At 32.4% G+C, this 16,452-nt stretch overlaps 1 protein-coding gene across 1 annotated transcript in view; it reads right to left on the bottom strand.

The window, feature by feature from the left end:
* Nucleotides 1-2,616: 2,616 nt before the first annotated feature.
* LOC148279535 (uncharacterized) overlaps nucleotides 2,617-16,452 on the bottom strand; it is a 242,862-nt gene continuing 229,026 nt past the window's right edge. Inside the window, exon 2 of the mRNA XM_088229774.1 lies at nucleotides 2,617-3,215. Within this exon, the coding sequence (XP_088085900.1) occupies nucleotides 3,145-3,215 (71 nt within the window). The 3' untranslated portion in view covers nucleotides 2,617-3,144. The remainder of the gene's footprint in view (nucleotides 3,216-16,452) is intronic.

The raw sequence follows: 16,452 nt of genomic DNA, 5'->3' as shown, positions 1-16,452 counted from the left end.
TAGTGTTTTATTTCTGAATATGAAATGAAAAAAAATCTTGGTTTTACAGAGCAACACAAATAGTTTGATTTGTCATCACCAAAAACTAGATAACAAATAAGACTTATTGTCCTATATATATATAGCATATTTGCTAGGATGAGGTCTTCAGATTTATTTACTACCTACGGGGCCCTGGTTAAGATGTTGCATTTGCCTACCGTGGTTACCAATACTGTTCCGGCGTCATAACAACAAATGAACTGGGCGTGTGCACATGTGATTTTTTATACTCTCATTGCGATCGCAAAGAAGATGTTCTGCAATCAATAACTATTCAATCCACTGTGTTGTGAAATTCGTCACGTGCCCCTCCTTCCTGACAACAAGATCGGATCTGATCCTGACTGCCACGCGACAGAAGTACCAGACAATAAAGGTTCCAGATTCCAGAATAAGGTAGGAATTGCAGTCACTGTATTTAGGGTTTTGCAGCAAAATAAATAAAGGAAAACGCATCCCGCGAACCAGCAATTCGAGCGTGCATCTGCTAACGGGCAAGTGGCGCGATCAACAACCATAATACAAGATACTCCAATAGGGATCTGATACTAAGTGAAGAGGTACACTGTTCTGGCATCGAGACAACACTTTTACGTTGGCAAGAAGGTCCAGAACTATTCGCTAGAATCGTGGAAAAGCGGGAGTGTTGTCAAGTTGCGGAAGGTGTTGACCTTGCTCTTTCGTGACATTGGTCTTAGGGAGTCAGAAAGGTTGATGCATGCCGCGGATAGGGGATTCTTACTTGATATTGAAAATAAAATATGAAAATAAACAATAATTTTAAAAAATATATATAAATAGGCAATCATGAAGTTTCGAATTATATTAAATAAATTGTAAGTGTTATATTTTTGATGTTTGAAGCACTTACTTCGTGGATCGTTATTATTTAATATTTTTATATAAAATCACTTTGTTTTTATGCACCACTTGTATTTTTATAATTTGATATAATTTAATTTATATTTTTATTATTTTAGATATGTTTCCTGTCCCTAAATTCACACACAAAACCCCTCTCCTTTCTACTTCCGTAGCCACGCCCACTCTACCCTCACTGTGAAAATTTAAAAAAAAGACCCCGTTTACTAAATTTAGATATTTGATAGTTAATAACATTTACAAAATATGATAAAAATAATATTAAAGCTAACATCACAAAAAGTCTTGTAGCTTCAAAACGCATTGAGAAGTGGAATTTCAACAACATAAGAATGATTTTAAAAAGTTAACGATAAAAATAATTAAAAAAACCACAATAATAATACATCGAGCAAAGAACTAGTAAGTATGGCAATTAAGTGAACACGTAACCGCCCGCATTAGTACATTTAAAACATAAAAATGTTCTCTCAAAACATCAATTTTCGACATTTGTCCTTTATATGCTGTACCATTTATATGATATTATAAAAACCGATGCGTCGATCAGATTAGCGCTATTTAAATCGATATGACATGAAAACGAAAACATGTTTGTTACACGTTCGGTGATTTCCGGCATACAAACGAGCAGGTACGAGTACATACAGTTCAATTGAAGCGATATAAAAACGAACACTAACGAATGAGACATTTGGTGAAAAAATATTGAAATTCCTCTCCCGGCGCAATGTAGCGCCGACTGTAAATAGTTACCCCGCTACACAAGAACCTCATATTTAAATTGATTATTATTCCACCTACTGACTGTGGAGTGGAGCCCTCCGTAAAATGAGGTTAGTTTGAAAAATCAACAATTGTTACTTTTTACGATGTGTTAGACTTTATTCGGGCGAGCGAGGAGAAAATATCGAAGTTCGAAAACGTTCTATAAAAATACATGTTTCTTCGATTCTTGAAATGCCCTTTATTTAGAATCTTTTATATTCGTTGGAAATTTCAAGCCCCATACCATCTGTTGATTAGAGAGCTATATTATTTTACAAGATTCCGAATTATTTTCCTTACTAATATATCGTGAGCGTACAAGAAAAACTGGTTAAATCAGAATTTTTGTTTGTTGGCAATTCAAGTCTGAAATTTTTAGATAGTCGGAAACTAAAAATAATGATATATATATACTCGTATCATCATCATCATCACTTCCTTTCTGCACCGCATGGTGCATAGGACACCGCATTGGTACACCAATAGCAGCGTATATTATTATTTTTTATTACACAAAGGTAAAAAGTTTGGTCTTAGTCTTCAGGTGCCGGTCTTGGGACTATGAAATATTCTAATGTAAAACGCCTTTTAAAATGAAAATTTCATGTAAATTATGTCGGGAATCGAACCCGATTTAGTGCCTTTGCCACTTCAGTGCGTAGATGTGTGTACCGTGACGTTTGCTCCCCCTTGTTTCAAATCGATGTACCAATCCATAACTTGAAGGTGGGGTTAGGTAGTGTATTTTCGTAATCGCTGGAGAGAATTTATCTTTAACTTTACTATCAAAGTGAAGGTATAACTCGACTGTAGAATCATCTCCCATCCACCATCAAAGATGTTACTACATTATCTCTGTTTAAATCACGTCTGAAGAAACATCTTCTTTCTCTTCCTTAATCTCTCCTCCTTTCCTCTTTCCTCTTTTTTCCTTTTTCCCATTGAGTAATAGTTTTGATTTAAGGTAATTTATAAACAAATACAATTATTTCTATGTTTATATATCTTTAGCTTTTTAAACTTTATTTTCTATTGAATATGCTCTGTAATTTTTTATCTTCCCATCATAATCGAGGCCCTGGTGTTATGAAAGTGACTTTTTTCTTATCACAAAAATATTCAGGTCTTTATTTAACAATAAGACTTAGTTCCATTACATAAATTCCCTTAACTGTTGATAAATTTAATAATGTTAAATAATACATTAAATAAAATAAAATAGTTTTTCCCTTTGGTAGACTTTGGATTTTAAGTTTCTTTTGCTGTACATTATGCGTAAGAGATATTTAACCACATTTTTAAATAAATATTTTGAGTTAAAAATGTCGGGAGTTTAACTTTAGACCGCTGACATGTAGGGAAAACGCGGTGTGACATAACATGATAACAAGAAATATATATTTTAAGTGTAAAAACAAAAAAAAAAACTTAATAAAATCATTCCGAATAAACTTACATTAATTTGAAGAAATGGAATCGGTGACAGAAATGATGATTGGAATACAGAAATGTGTCAAGCTCACCTGCAACAAAAGAAGAAAAAACATATTAATATTTTTTGAAATAATCATGTTCGATATTGTCATTTTTCGATATAATTGATTTATACATATTTTTTTAGAAAGCTGATATTACCGTATATTAACGGAGATTGGACCGCTGGGGATACAGTAGCCCAATCACAAATAACTATCGACAAGCTTAAAAACGTGCTAAGCATTTGAGCGATCACAATGAACAATAATGAACATGCTTAAGTTATCGCAGTCATAAGTCAACGCGTGTGTAATCTTTAAGTCAACGCTCGTGTCGGTTTGTTTTTTGTTTTCCTCGTAAATAAATACCGTTCACTGGCGAAAAATCGGCGTTTACTATAAAAAATAATACAATATATTGCATTTGCAAAATAGTAAGTAAAATCTAATACAAAAAAGTGAAAATTAAATTACAATTACTATGGCGACTGCTTTCTTTGAGATTTGGCTTGCTAACCGCCGGCTAAATGCAATAAAAATTATGATAAACAAATAAATAAAATAACAGTTTTGGAATATTTTCCACATTTACACCGGTGAAATTCAAATATGTGATTGCGCAGCAGGATTATACGTCGCAAACGTAAATATTTTGACATTTAATATTAGGTGTTCACAGATGTTCCATTGTTATCGCGAATGCGATAAACAACCGAGGTGAGAAATTGTTAGAAAGCCGCGTATTAGCACGTCGATAGTTATTTGTGATTGAGCTACAGGATGTACAAATCGAGAACGGTATAAAGTTAAATCGATATTTATGTAAGAAAATGTGTTTATTTGTACTGCAATTTAAAGTATCATCGTCGGTAACCCGTAATTGAACATGTTTAGAAAAAAATAAATTGTAAATTTGAACGAAGCGCATTTTTGAATACTTTGAGATATTTATTTTATGGAATCCAATTGCAATAAATAATTTTACAATTATTTCCAGTAGCGAAATTTTGCGATTTTAAAAGGATTTTCAGAATGCATTCATAAATAATAAATGTGCAAAAGTTTTAATTATTTGAATTTACAATGAACGAAGTGTCAATTAAGGTATACTCTTATAAATTGTTCTATGGATACAATAGGAAAATATAACATCCTACGAATACCGATAAAAATATGTGAAATGGTTTAAGAATAATTAATTGTGTTTTCAAAATCAATATGGATATTGTGGAGAAATGTTTTCATACATAAATGTAAAAAAGAAATTCAATAAAAATACGTTCTTAAAAAAACGCGACATGATTGGCCTTGGTTGTTGTGACGTCAAGATTCGTGATATTGTTCTAAATGTTCTGCTGTTCTGGTTTCTGAGTTGGCCCTTAACGTACCTGGCTACCGCACCCGTCACACGAATCTATCTCTTTTCCATGTACCCACAGTTCGCACCAACTATGCACAGAACTCTCCTCTGATTCGTTTGACGCGTAATTATAATTTATTTTTCAATAACATAGACATATTTAATTGCAGTAAACTCACTTTTAAAACCAAAATTAAAAAACTATTATTTGAAAAAAATTATATTTCGTTATAAAAAAAAAAATATATATTTTTACATTATAATTTTAAATTGTTTCTATTCACTCATATCAAATACACACTTACCCTGTACTTAAACCTACCCTCACACCCATATACAATCACACACATATTCACATACCTACCAAAACCACACTCCACTTTTTTACACACGCATCCTCACACACAAAAAAAAAACTCGCACACATGCACTTCTATGAATTATATTTAACTGAACTGGATTTTTATAATTGTATTTATGTGGAAAACTGATTTGGCTTTATTCTATGTTTTTTTATAATGTTGTGTATATTTTTTTGTATTGCTGTTGTTTTTCTTAATAAACAAAAATAAACAAAAATAAATAAAATAAATATCAAGTTATAAAAAAAAACGTTTTTAAAGAAATAAAGGTCTACGAAATACAGTCGAGTACAAAAAAAAATTTTTGTTACTAATTAGTGGCACAAAAAATATTTTTTAATTTGTAATTTTGAATTCCCGAAAAAACGGCAATTCCATTGGCCACGCCCCTAATCATCATAATCATAATTTTCTTTCCGGGCTCTGAATTGGTACACCAATCGCAGTGTATCTTGATCATTTTTGTTACATGAAGGTAAGATGATCAGTCTAACGCATCAGGTACCAGTCTAGGGACTATGAAATATTCTGATGTGAAAACACCCTTTTAAATAATTATTTCATACTAATTATGTCGGGAATCGAACCCGAGACCTCTTGCATGGCAGGCTAACGCGCTGACCATCACACCACGAGGCCGAGAAAATACGCCCCTAATACGTCACGATTTATGTTCATTTATTCCTGACCATTCGAATCTGTTTAGAAAATTGTCAAGAATCTTGACGGCACAACTATGAAGGCCAAACATGTCGCGTTTTTCTAGTGATGTATTTTAAAAAAATATTTCTTAAATTTACGTATGAAAACATTGCTCCACAATATCCGTATTCATTTTGAAAATACAATTAATTATTATAAATTCATTTCATATATTTTTATCGGCATTCGTCGTATGTGATATTTCTCTATTGTGCCTGTATGTATTATAAAGATTTTTGTTTGCCATTTTTTGAATGGACTAAGTCCGTTATTAAATAAATTATTACGGGTGTGAAAATTATTAGATGTAAACAATATTATAATGTTTTGGGTGGCAACTGACCCTAAATAAATTTAATAACGTCAAACAAGCGCGTTAGACGCCCGCGCCGAACTGCGTCAAAATGCACACCCGATATAAAATAAATAAAAAGCCTCCTTGCATTTCTGGGTGTCGCAGTGGAGGGGGCAGAGGTCAACAACCCTCGGGCGGAGGGGACACCGAGTCCAAGAGGGACACATCTCCGAGAGGCAACAGTGGCACAACTCTAATGATGATCGATAGCCACAAAAAGCGAGAATAAAAACATTCTTAAAGGAACTCGAGAATATCCGCTGATCCACTTTGCGGTGTTTAAGTACAAAACCTTTTACGTACTTTTTAGTTCAGTCACTTTTGGGGATGTTTCAGATAACAGAAGATAACATACATCGCGTCGGTTGGAAACCATTATTTGAATAAAGCCTTATATATTTGGATAATTTATATAGCGTCGTTTTTGTGAAAATCACCTCAAAGACGCTGTTTTAAAAATAAATATCCCAGCACGTCTTGCAGCTACAGAGTACATGGGCGGTTGGGGTTCTAGTTCTTCGTCCACTTCTAGTTACCAATATTAAAAATACTGAGTTAAATACAGGAGTGCGACGTTTGCTCAAATTATGGTTATTAGAAAAAAGTTTTTTGTATTAGTGATAGTTTTTAATTTTTCATAATGTAATCTGTAATTGTTTTTCAAGTAAAATTATTGTTAATGTAGGTTAAGTGTAAATAATCGATGTAATTTATAAGAACCTGTTGACGAGTTGTATGTATGCAACTCAGCAGGACTTTAATTTAAGACTATTTTGTAAATATTTTTGAAAAAAAATTAAAAAAAAAAAAAAATTACTGTTTATCTCAATGGTTGCTAAGCGCCCTTGAAGTATAACGAAGTTCAGTCATATCGCTCCACTGCTTCGGGAATTACACTAGCTGAGTACAATTTCCACAGAAGGTGGAATGCAAATTCTGTTGGCTTATGTAATTGTGTAAGTCACTGCATAACTCTGCACTTCTCACTACTAACTTGAAACTCGGCATCAGATATGAATTTATAAACTTTGACTTTCTATTGAATACTTTTGACTTGTTGAAACTAACGGAGAGAAGATAGATTATAGATTTACTGAATTTATTTAAGATTGTTAACTTTACGTGGGACTGCCCAAACTATAAGCACTCATTAGCTTCAAGGTACCTGGAAGAAGGACTTAAGTACCGTTTAGTTGAAAAATTCGCGAACCGTATGCCTGCCTACTCATATAAAGCTATTCTGAAACGACTCCATTTACTCGGCAATAACTATTCAGACGTTACTGATATTTTTAACATAAAGTATAGTTTGTATACATCAACTCTATTTAATCACTTCAAAGATGGAGAACGGTAATTTACATTTGTTAGATTACAGTGCTTTCACTGTTTAGATTTGTATGGTTTACTCTGTTATCTACATGTTTCTTTTTTGAATGATACCATGTGGGTTCGATTTGTTCCGACGTTTCGGCTACCAGTGCAGGAGCCATCTTCAGGGTAAACTGTGTAAAAGTATTTGAGTACAAGATATTTGTACCGTGCCGCAGTCGGCACATTTCAAAAGTTTTTGTAGTATGTAGTGTTGGGAAACATGTTGAGTTTAATTTAAGCCCGTCATCTTTGTTTTTGTTATTTGAGTGTCTATGAATTTCAATTGCGTTTTTTATTATTGGTTCGAAGTTGAAAAAAATGTCCGGCGTCTATAGTGTTCCGGTTTGTCAGGGTGCCCAAGATTACACGCTACTTGGTGTTTGTCAAACCCTTTAATTTTCCGTGAGCCCTTGTTTGTCCTTAAACAATTCCTTTTTTTCTACAAAAAACATAGTTTACCCTGAAAATGGCTCCTGCAATGTTAGCCGGAACGTCGAAACAAATCCAACGCACACGGTATCACCCAAAAAGAAATATGTTGTTAAGAAAACAAAATGTTTATTTTTTCTGTTGACACTTTACAATAATATTAATTGTTAAAGATAACAATATTTTGAGTTTGTCCAAATTTTTGTAGACAAGGACTAGATTCAACTCTCTGGGGAGCTATTTATATTATAAAGAATTGAAGGAATATAGATGTTCAAATATAGGCAGAATGGTGAATGTTACACAGTGTGTAAAGTGGCCACTTAAACCAGCCATTGACAGGTCATAAGCCCTGTAGATGCCTAGACTTCTATATTACCTTCTCTTAAATGTTCTTCATCTCTGTTGTAATATGTTAATGAAAGATAACGTTTGAGAAAAGGCATAACTCAATTTTAAATGCCGACAGATTATTATTTTTTTAATGCAGAACATTTTCAATTTGAGAGCCCCAAACTTCTAACAGAAACAGAGTGTCAGCTTTCGACAATAACTTAGAAGAAACAGCGATAATTTGATTAATTAGATTTGTATGTGAAATTCCATTAAGCTACTAAGTAACGCCACTCCCCGCGGGATAGAGTACATGAATATTCATATTTAAATTCAAATGATTATTAGTCACTACAAAATGTTAACAATCTTCATTGAATTTTGTTTTATGGAGTCTTTATTCAATAAAATATACATATTATTACAATATCAATACATTATAAAGAAAACAAAGTATTAAGATATATTTTGTCCCGATAAACTATTCAATAATAGTTTGTCATCGGGTGCTCAGACGTTAGTTTTAATTAATAATCAAATAAGAAGAGTACAAACATAATACTGAATACGTATAAAATAATAAACATAAAAATAGTTTAAAGATTTTTTTTTTAATTAAGAAAATAGAGTAAAATAATACAATGAAAATTAAAGAATAGTAATTTACTTAAATATATTTTAAATATAAGAAAAAAAAAAATAGACACATATATAAATAGTGTGTGCTCATAAATGTAATCAAAATAAGATAAAAAATAAATTAAACAAAGTAAAGTAAATCGAGAATTTAAATTCATATCTACAGAAAAAAATAATAAAAGGAAAATATTAAAATTACATATTAAAATTAAGATCTAAAAATGTAAATGAAATAAGAAAGTAATAAAAGAAAAGAAAATGTTAACCCAAGAAAATAACAAAAATGTATTCAATGAGGGATAAAAAAATAAAATAATAATAATAATAAATAAAAAAATATAAAAAAATGTATTACATAAATAATAAATCAATATAGGAACGTTTTATCTACTAACCACTTACGTAATAGAAACTTAATTTTATTTTTACTATGACATGTTTTCATGTCAAGTAAAAGGCAACAAATTAAATACTTTTGGAACAATATAATCCAACGTACGTTGTCCATATTTATTTTTAAATTCTGGTACTACTAGGCCATCAACAGATGTAAATCTTGTTAGATAGCTGTGTTCTAATTTATTTTTATATATCGAGCTGAACGTTTGTTGGAGAATAATTTTGCACCATAAAATACCCTTAACTGGTAAAACATTTAATTTATTATACATAAATGGGGTATTATTCCTCTGATTGTATACATAATTGGGTGCAATCAATTTGACAAGTGCATTTTGAACATGTTGCACATATTTAATGTTTGTTGCACAAGAATGTCCCCAAGCGGTGATCCCGTATCTTGGATTGGATTACTCTTCCGTTGTAATCGGGGCGGGGCCCTGATATGAATGAAATAATTTAGTTTTAATATTACCCTTTCTTGTTATTTTTCGCAATTAGCTACTGAGGTTAGCGGGCTAATGAATTCGCATCCCTCTCGTCGCCCGGGGGTGTTGGCCGATCAGCCCTCCCGCAAAATACATCTTGTAATTAAATACCCCCCGAGTTTGCGGATCCATTTATTACCATTCTGTAGGGGGACTGAGGACCGTGGGGGATTCTTGTCACTGCCTTGAGATGACGGCATTATCTCGGCAGAACAGATGCGATCGGCAGTATTACATCAAAACCAAGTACATAGCATTTATGTAATTTATTTTAAAGTAGAACGCCATACCAATAATTGTAGGATTCGCAGGTTAGTGAAAATAGTGTCCCGACAAAGAGACGGTTACGTCTCGAAAAAGGTAGGCATGGAAAAGTCGTTAAGTGGTTAGATACAAATATTTACTTACATTTATTGAAATATTTGACTTTGAATACTGAAAATACAAAAATCATAAAAATTCATTATTTAGGTTTAACTTAATTTTTTCGATGCGATTGACTCTACGAGGCAAATATTTTGCGAGAACACTAACGCCTCGATAGTCCGAACACCCAAAATGTTTACCCTGTTCGGATGTACGAATCGATCAGATATTTTGAAACGTATTTTTCGAAATAAAATTATTTTTTTTTAACTGAAAATATGTTTCGATCATAGAATTAAGAATAGTCCAGAAACCGCATACGCACATCAAATGGAAGGTGACTCAACTATTCATAAATAAGTAAGTTTACGTTTTGACCCATTAGTTTCTTTGTAGACGTCGCTCAGTACGCCACTCCCGATTTGAATTCAACTATGCCGTTTTGTGTCCTTTTAAAGTGTAGAAATACTGCTAGGATCTTAGAGAAACAGGATGGTATCACATTTCATGTGTAATTAGCAAACGTATGTTTAAGTAGCAAATGCATTACTTATAAATTGAATTTTTTTCCATCTGTCAGATTGTCGAAGAAACAAAATGGAAATTTCGTTAGTTTTGCCAGGGAATAAATTTTTTTTACCATACTTTAGTCATCTAATGCAAGAACAGATGAAAATTAGAGCTCGGATTAAACAACTCCGTGGGGGACATTTTAACGACATTATCTTAAAAACATATAATATTATTTAACATGGTATAAAAATATCCGTCAAGTATGGACTGGACTATCAAATAACTATGGGACTTCAATGTTTTAAGTTCTCTAAGCCCGGCCCGCGCCCTAATTCCTCTTCGGACTTTAGTATAAAAAGTCATATAGAATATTTAATGAAAAACAATGCATTTATAAAACTTTTTTAAAGGAAAAACATTAAATTACGCGCTATTAATGAAAACATTAATCTATATATAAAAATGAATCGCCGTGTTGTGTCTAGCAAAAAACTCGAACGAAAATGGCTTGACAGATTTACGTGCGGTTTTTTGCAAAATTTTCTAATTCACGTACTTAAGTTAACTCCCGTTTGGCTTTGTGGGTTTCTGAAAGCATGTGCGGGACCCACCGCGCACACACCTTGTGATAACCTAACCTTTCAGTCAAAATCGTATGGATTGTTTTTTCACACACCTCAGGAACCCGGGTAGCCAGTTCCCGAATCGTTATCCTCCGATCTTCCAACAGAATTCGCTCAATCTTCGACACAACTTCGTCCGAGATCGATGGCCTTCCGCTTCTTTGCTCATCGTGGATGTCTGTGCGCCCATCGGAGAGCTCCCTACACCATTTGCGGACGTGTTGAACGCTGATACAAGCTTCAGAATTATGATGAATAATAATTGAAGCAATTGCCTTGCGAATATTAAAACTTTTTCGATTTAAAATCTCATTTTTTGCATGTGTAATGACTACACAGCACCGTAACGCGAGGATGTTAATGGCACAGTAGGGGAAAGCTATAAAAAATAAACTATGAAACGTCAAGAATACTAGAATTATCATAATCATAAAGACTTTAGCATTTTCAGAAGCTAGACGTCAAATTAAATACGAATATTTCGTAAATTAGAGGTATCATAACGATAGAACGTGGCCAAGCATAAAAGCTGAATTGTATTATGACGTATTAACGTCATTCAGTCGTTAAGTAGAATATTGAAAAGGGATTAAATAAATCAAGAACAAGAGTTATTGGAGGTGAATTTGTGAAATGAATCAAGAATAATAATTATGTTTCGGGAGAGGACTTTGATGGAAAACTTTCAGAGTAATTCGGAATAGGCTGGAATTATACAAATATTTCAACAAAAGGGGAAAACATAATCTGTAAGAATATAATACCTTTCACAAAATTGGATTTGTCGTTCACGTGATAATTATTACCTTTCACAAAATTAATGCTGAAGTACAATCTTCACCATAAGGAGAAATAAGAATTGGTTTTATAAAACATATATCTTTTAACGTATTTTTTTTTGCACCACAACAGGCCAGGAGGCCAAGTTATTAATTTATTTTTACACTTATACACGATATATATAAACAAATAAGGGCGGGCATATTACCTTAAGGCAATGGCAGGCATTTAAGAAGCAAGCTGTGTTGTCTCTCCTGACTCGCGATGTCACACTTGCCATTTCTGCCTAGATTATGCTATATACATACCTTTGGTTAATTTTAATTTTAATTTGAATTTATTTAAATTTACATATTACGTTTATTTTTTTAAAATTTTATTTATAAATTTATTGCAAAAAAATCATAAACATACTTAATAACAGGGAATCTATATAAAACCAATTAATTTAAAATGAAAACGGAGTGTTCTCTGTTTATGATAGTCTCCATCTAACATAGCTCAGCCTGTACTTAGGTGGAGATTTTTTATCTTTAGAGCATAAGTAGTCCTATACTAATAAAACGATAACATAAAAAAGAAAAACTAAAACAACTTAAATATAAATGCCTAGCTAATCAAATGTAAGAAATTAAAAATCGTTATTATATAAATATAAAGTATAAATATGTGCTAAGAATACATGTTACTTAAACATAAATAATATAGTATAATATATAATAAAACAAATATAAAGCAATGAAATACATAAAAATATGAATAATATGTGTACCAATTAAACAAAGTACTACGTTTTTTGATTTATATATATTTTTCAAAAAATGCAGTTATTTTTATTTTAAAATTTGTTTTACATTTTGAGTCTTTTATATTTGGCAATAAATCATTACTTTGTTAATTTTGTTAATTTTGTTAACTTGTTAATTTTTAAACTTTGTTAATTTAAGTAGATTCAAAGAATTTTTAGATTAAGTATTACTCATTATTGCCAATCTATTAGGGCTTACTTAAGCCTATTGATTGACTTTAAAAAAAAGGCGATTTCTTCCAACCTACCCAACCGCTCAGTTTGAAAAAAATACAAGTACATGGACAGATTCTAAGGAATTGTACGTAATCTTCAAATTTTATACAAAATTAAAATTAACTATTTGAACAAATTAACACTATACTACGAAGAGAGGAGAGATGATGGAAAGGAAAAAAGAAGGAGAAATGAACAACTCAAATGTTTAGGTAGTTACATTTCAACATTGATTTAAATGTAAATAAAGGGGCGTGTTAGTGGGCAGATTCCACAATCGACCAGCTACTACTGCGATAAAGAAGGCAAGAAAATAACAATGGTGATTACAACACAGAACACTCAGGCAGATTTTTTTTTTTAGTTCTCACCGGGAATCGAACACGAAACATTCCGCGCGTGAGTCAAGCGTCTTGACCACTACACCACAGAGGAGATAATCATCATAAATATTCCCCTTTCCGCTCCCAGTGGTGGACAGGGCACTGCATTTGTAAACCAAAGGCGGCGTATTTCGATCACCAGTTACATGACGGCAAAGTAATCAGTCTAACGCTTCGGGGGCCAACCCAGTATCAATGAAATACTGCAGTTTAAACAGCTACGGGCACTTGCAACTCCGGGTGCCAGGCCTATCAACACAGAAGCGCAACGCGTCACCAACGACTGAAAAACTAAATTCAGACTCTCACCGCCCAGCATTGATTCCAGTTACCCCCGAAACAACATAGTTAATTACTTTTTAATTAACATAAATTAATTTCAACTATCACGGTTAGGTTGAGCCAGTATTGTTCGGTATTTATTTAATTGTATTTTATTTAGTCAATTAAGTTGAAAATGAAACTACTGATGTAAGTGAAGGATTTTTATTTAATACGCGCAACCTTGTAACAAAACTTCGGTAAATCGAAATTATATACATTTATTCTTTTACAAGAAAAAAGTTTATTACAGCATTATTTTATTGCCCTTGTTTGTCTTTGCTACATAGATTTATGTCCTTTTTTTTCAGTTCTTCTTGTACATACTATATTTCTTCATAAAACTGTTGTTGGAAAAATGTGTGCTGGTGTTGTAGCCAATTCAATACATACGTCTGTCGATCTCTACTAAATAAAATATCTTTATAATAGTGGACTGTATAAACTATTTATTTTAAAGCGAAGTGACGTGACGACCGAAGACTTCGATAAAAAACGAAATAGAGAGAGATTATAGCCCTTGTGCTATCTTTATATACTATGCCTTTATATACTAAGCCCAGAGAGAATAAAATACAATCTTTGTTGGACAGTATTCAAATCCCTTCATGAAATGGCTCCAAAATACCTATCGGACCTTTGTATTAGGGAAAAGACATGTCAAAGAAAATCTACTTTTAGGTCACCATTTGATTCAGGGTGAGGAAAACTTGTCGAAATCCGGCGCTCCCCAAACACTAGATTTGGAGATCGTGCTTTTGCCGCCGCCGGCCCCTCTGCCTGGAACCAATTGCCTTCAAACTTACGAATCATCGACAGTCCCAGTCGGTTCAGATCCCAACTAAAATCCCACTTCTTTAGACTATCATACCCTCAATTTTAAATCTGGAAATACAATATTTCACTTTAGTTTAGTTAGAATGTAAGTTGAGGCATACAATTGTAAAGCGCCCCTGAGGTAATTTTTTACAAAAATGGCGCTACATAAATCAGCCAAATATTATTATTATTATGCTATTAGTACCCACCAGAGTAACAATACTCTGGTGTGGCACTCACAAAAATCAATATGAATTCAAATTAAGAACTATACGAAAGAAAAAACTTAGCGGTTGAATAAATAAATAATACTCAGTCAATAGTTGGAAGCGCTCTTTAGGTAGTATATTACGAAAATGGCGCTATATAATTTATCCATAATAAAAATTATGTTAAATACAAATTCAAAATATACGTCATTTTCTCACTTTACGAGGAAATGCCCCTCAATAGACATTGCCGGCACAAAAACGAAATATTAGATTTTTCGAATTGTGTCGTTTTTCAACCAAAGCGACGCTAATACAGCTTGACATCGGATTACATTAGTACACTTTGACACCATAAAGTTTAATAGCTAAAAAGCCTGCGGCATACAGGCAGATTATTTCATTTGTTTTTGATTACTTTTTAATTAATTAAATTGAGAAGCACAGTGGTTTGTACTGATAAGATTTGCCCTGCAAGGGAAAATAAAACGTAAACATTATACAAAAACAAAGTAATGATCTGAGCTTTGAAGTCGGGCATTAAAATACGCATTAAAGAACAGAATTAAAGCCGCAGAGAAAGTAAAGGAATTAAAATATTTGGAACTTCAAAGAGAAGCGTTTGTTTATGGCGTTATAAAGGGCCAGATCAAATGGACAAAAATTCTAAATATCTAGGCTTACCTATCTATCTATTTACCCTTTTTTTGTTTTATTATTTGTCTATTTTTATCTGTATGGAAGCGGATTGGGAACACAGTTATCAATATCATGAATGGAGTAAAGCTTGAACGAGCGTCGACGTCCAGGGATCTAGGAGAGCTGTTTGACGCTAAGTTGTCATTAAATCTACATTTATTTCATTTATTTATTTTTAGTTTCATTGAGAACATTACAGAGTATCCAATTAATTCTCAACAAATTACAAAATTTACATATCAGATTTATTAAATAGAAAAGAAAAAAAAATTGTCATGTAATATTAACATACATATTACATTAACATATTACAACAGAGATAAAGCACATTCAAGAGAAGGTAATATAGAAGTCTAGGCATCTACAGGGCTTATGACCTGTCAATGGCTGGTTTAAGTGGCCACTTTACACACTGTGTAATATACCTTCGACAAAGGAAACACATGTTGTTTTCCAAAACAAAATATGTAAAGAATAATATGAAAGCTGTAAACGTTGTAAACAATTCACCAGTCTTGAAGATGCCTACTTAGGCGAAAGCGCTCGTTGGTTTAAATAATAAAAAGCAAAACTCAACCGAGAAGTTTCATTGATAAGTTTATTTATAATTTTATCATAATCATTTACTATGGAGTTTTATCAAGAAATATCAACAAAAAAACATAAAAAACAAAGTTGTTTTTAATAATTCTTTTTTGGGTGATACCGTGTGTATTGGATTAGATTTGTTTCAAAGTTTAGACTACCATTGCAGGAGCCATCTTCAAGGTTAACTGTGTGCTTTGAAGAAAAAAAGGATGTGTTTATGTATTGCTCTCTGGAATAGGCTATGCCTATTTGAGATTTTTCGATTTTTTTTCGTATTATTTTATTATGTTATAGTTGTATGTTTTGTAATGTAATAAAAAAATTGCAATAATTTTTTTTTTAATCAAAAAATCTTCAGGGTAAACTGTGTGTTTTGTAGAAAAAATGTGTTTATGCACCTACTAGTAATTTGTGCCGTGTCGCAGTCGGCAGTAGCCACATATCCGTGTCATTTTTTTAGTGTGTGATTAGCCACTATAACTGCCTTTTGCGGAGCACAAAAAACTACTTCAAAAAACA

This window comes from Micrasema longulum, unplaced genomic scaffold, assembly GCF_059751315.1.
Source record: "Micrasema longulum isolate JH-2025_06_02 unplaced genomic scaffold, ASM5975131v1 h1tg000707l, whole genome shotgun sequence".
Taxonomy (NCBI): domain Eukaryota; kingdom Metazoa; phylum Arthropoda; class Insecta; order Trichoptera; family Brachycentridae; genus Micrasema; species Micrasema longulum.
Note: the sequence above shows the minus strand (reverse complement) of the source record. Positions and strands in the feature narration are given on the sequence as shown.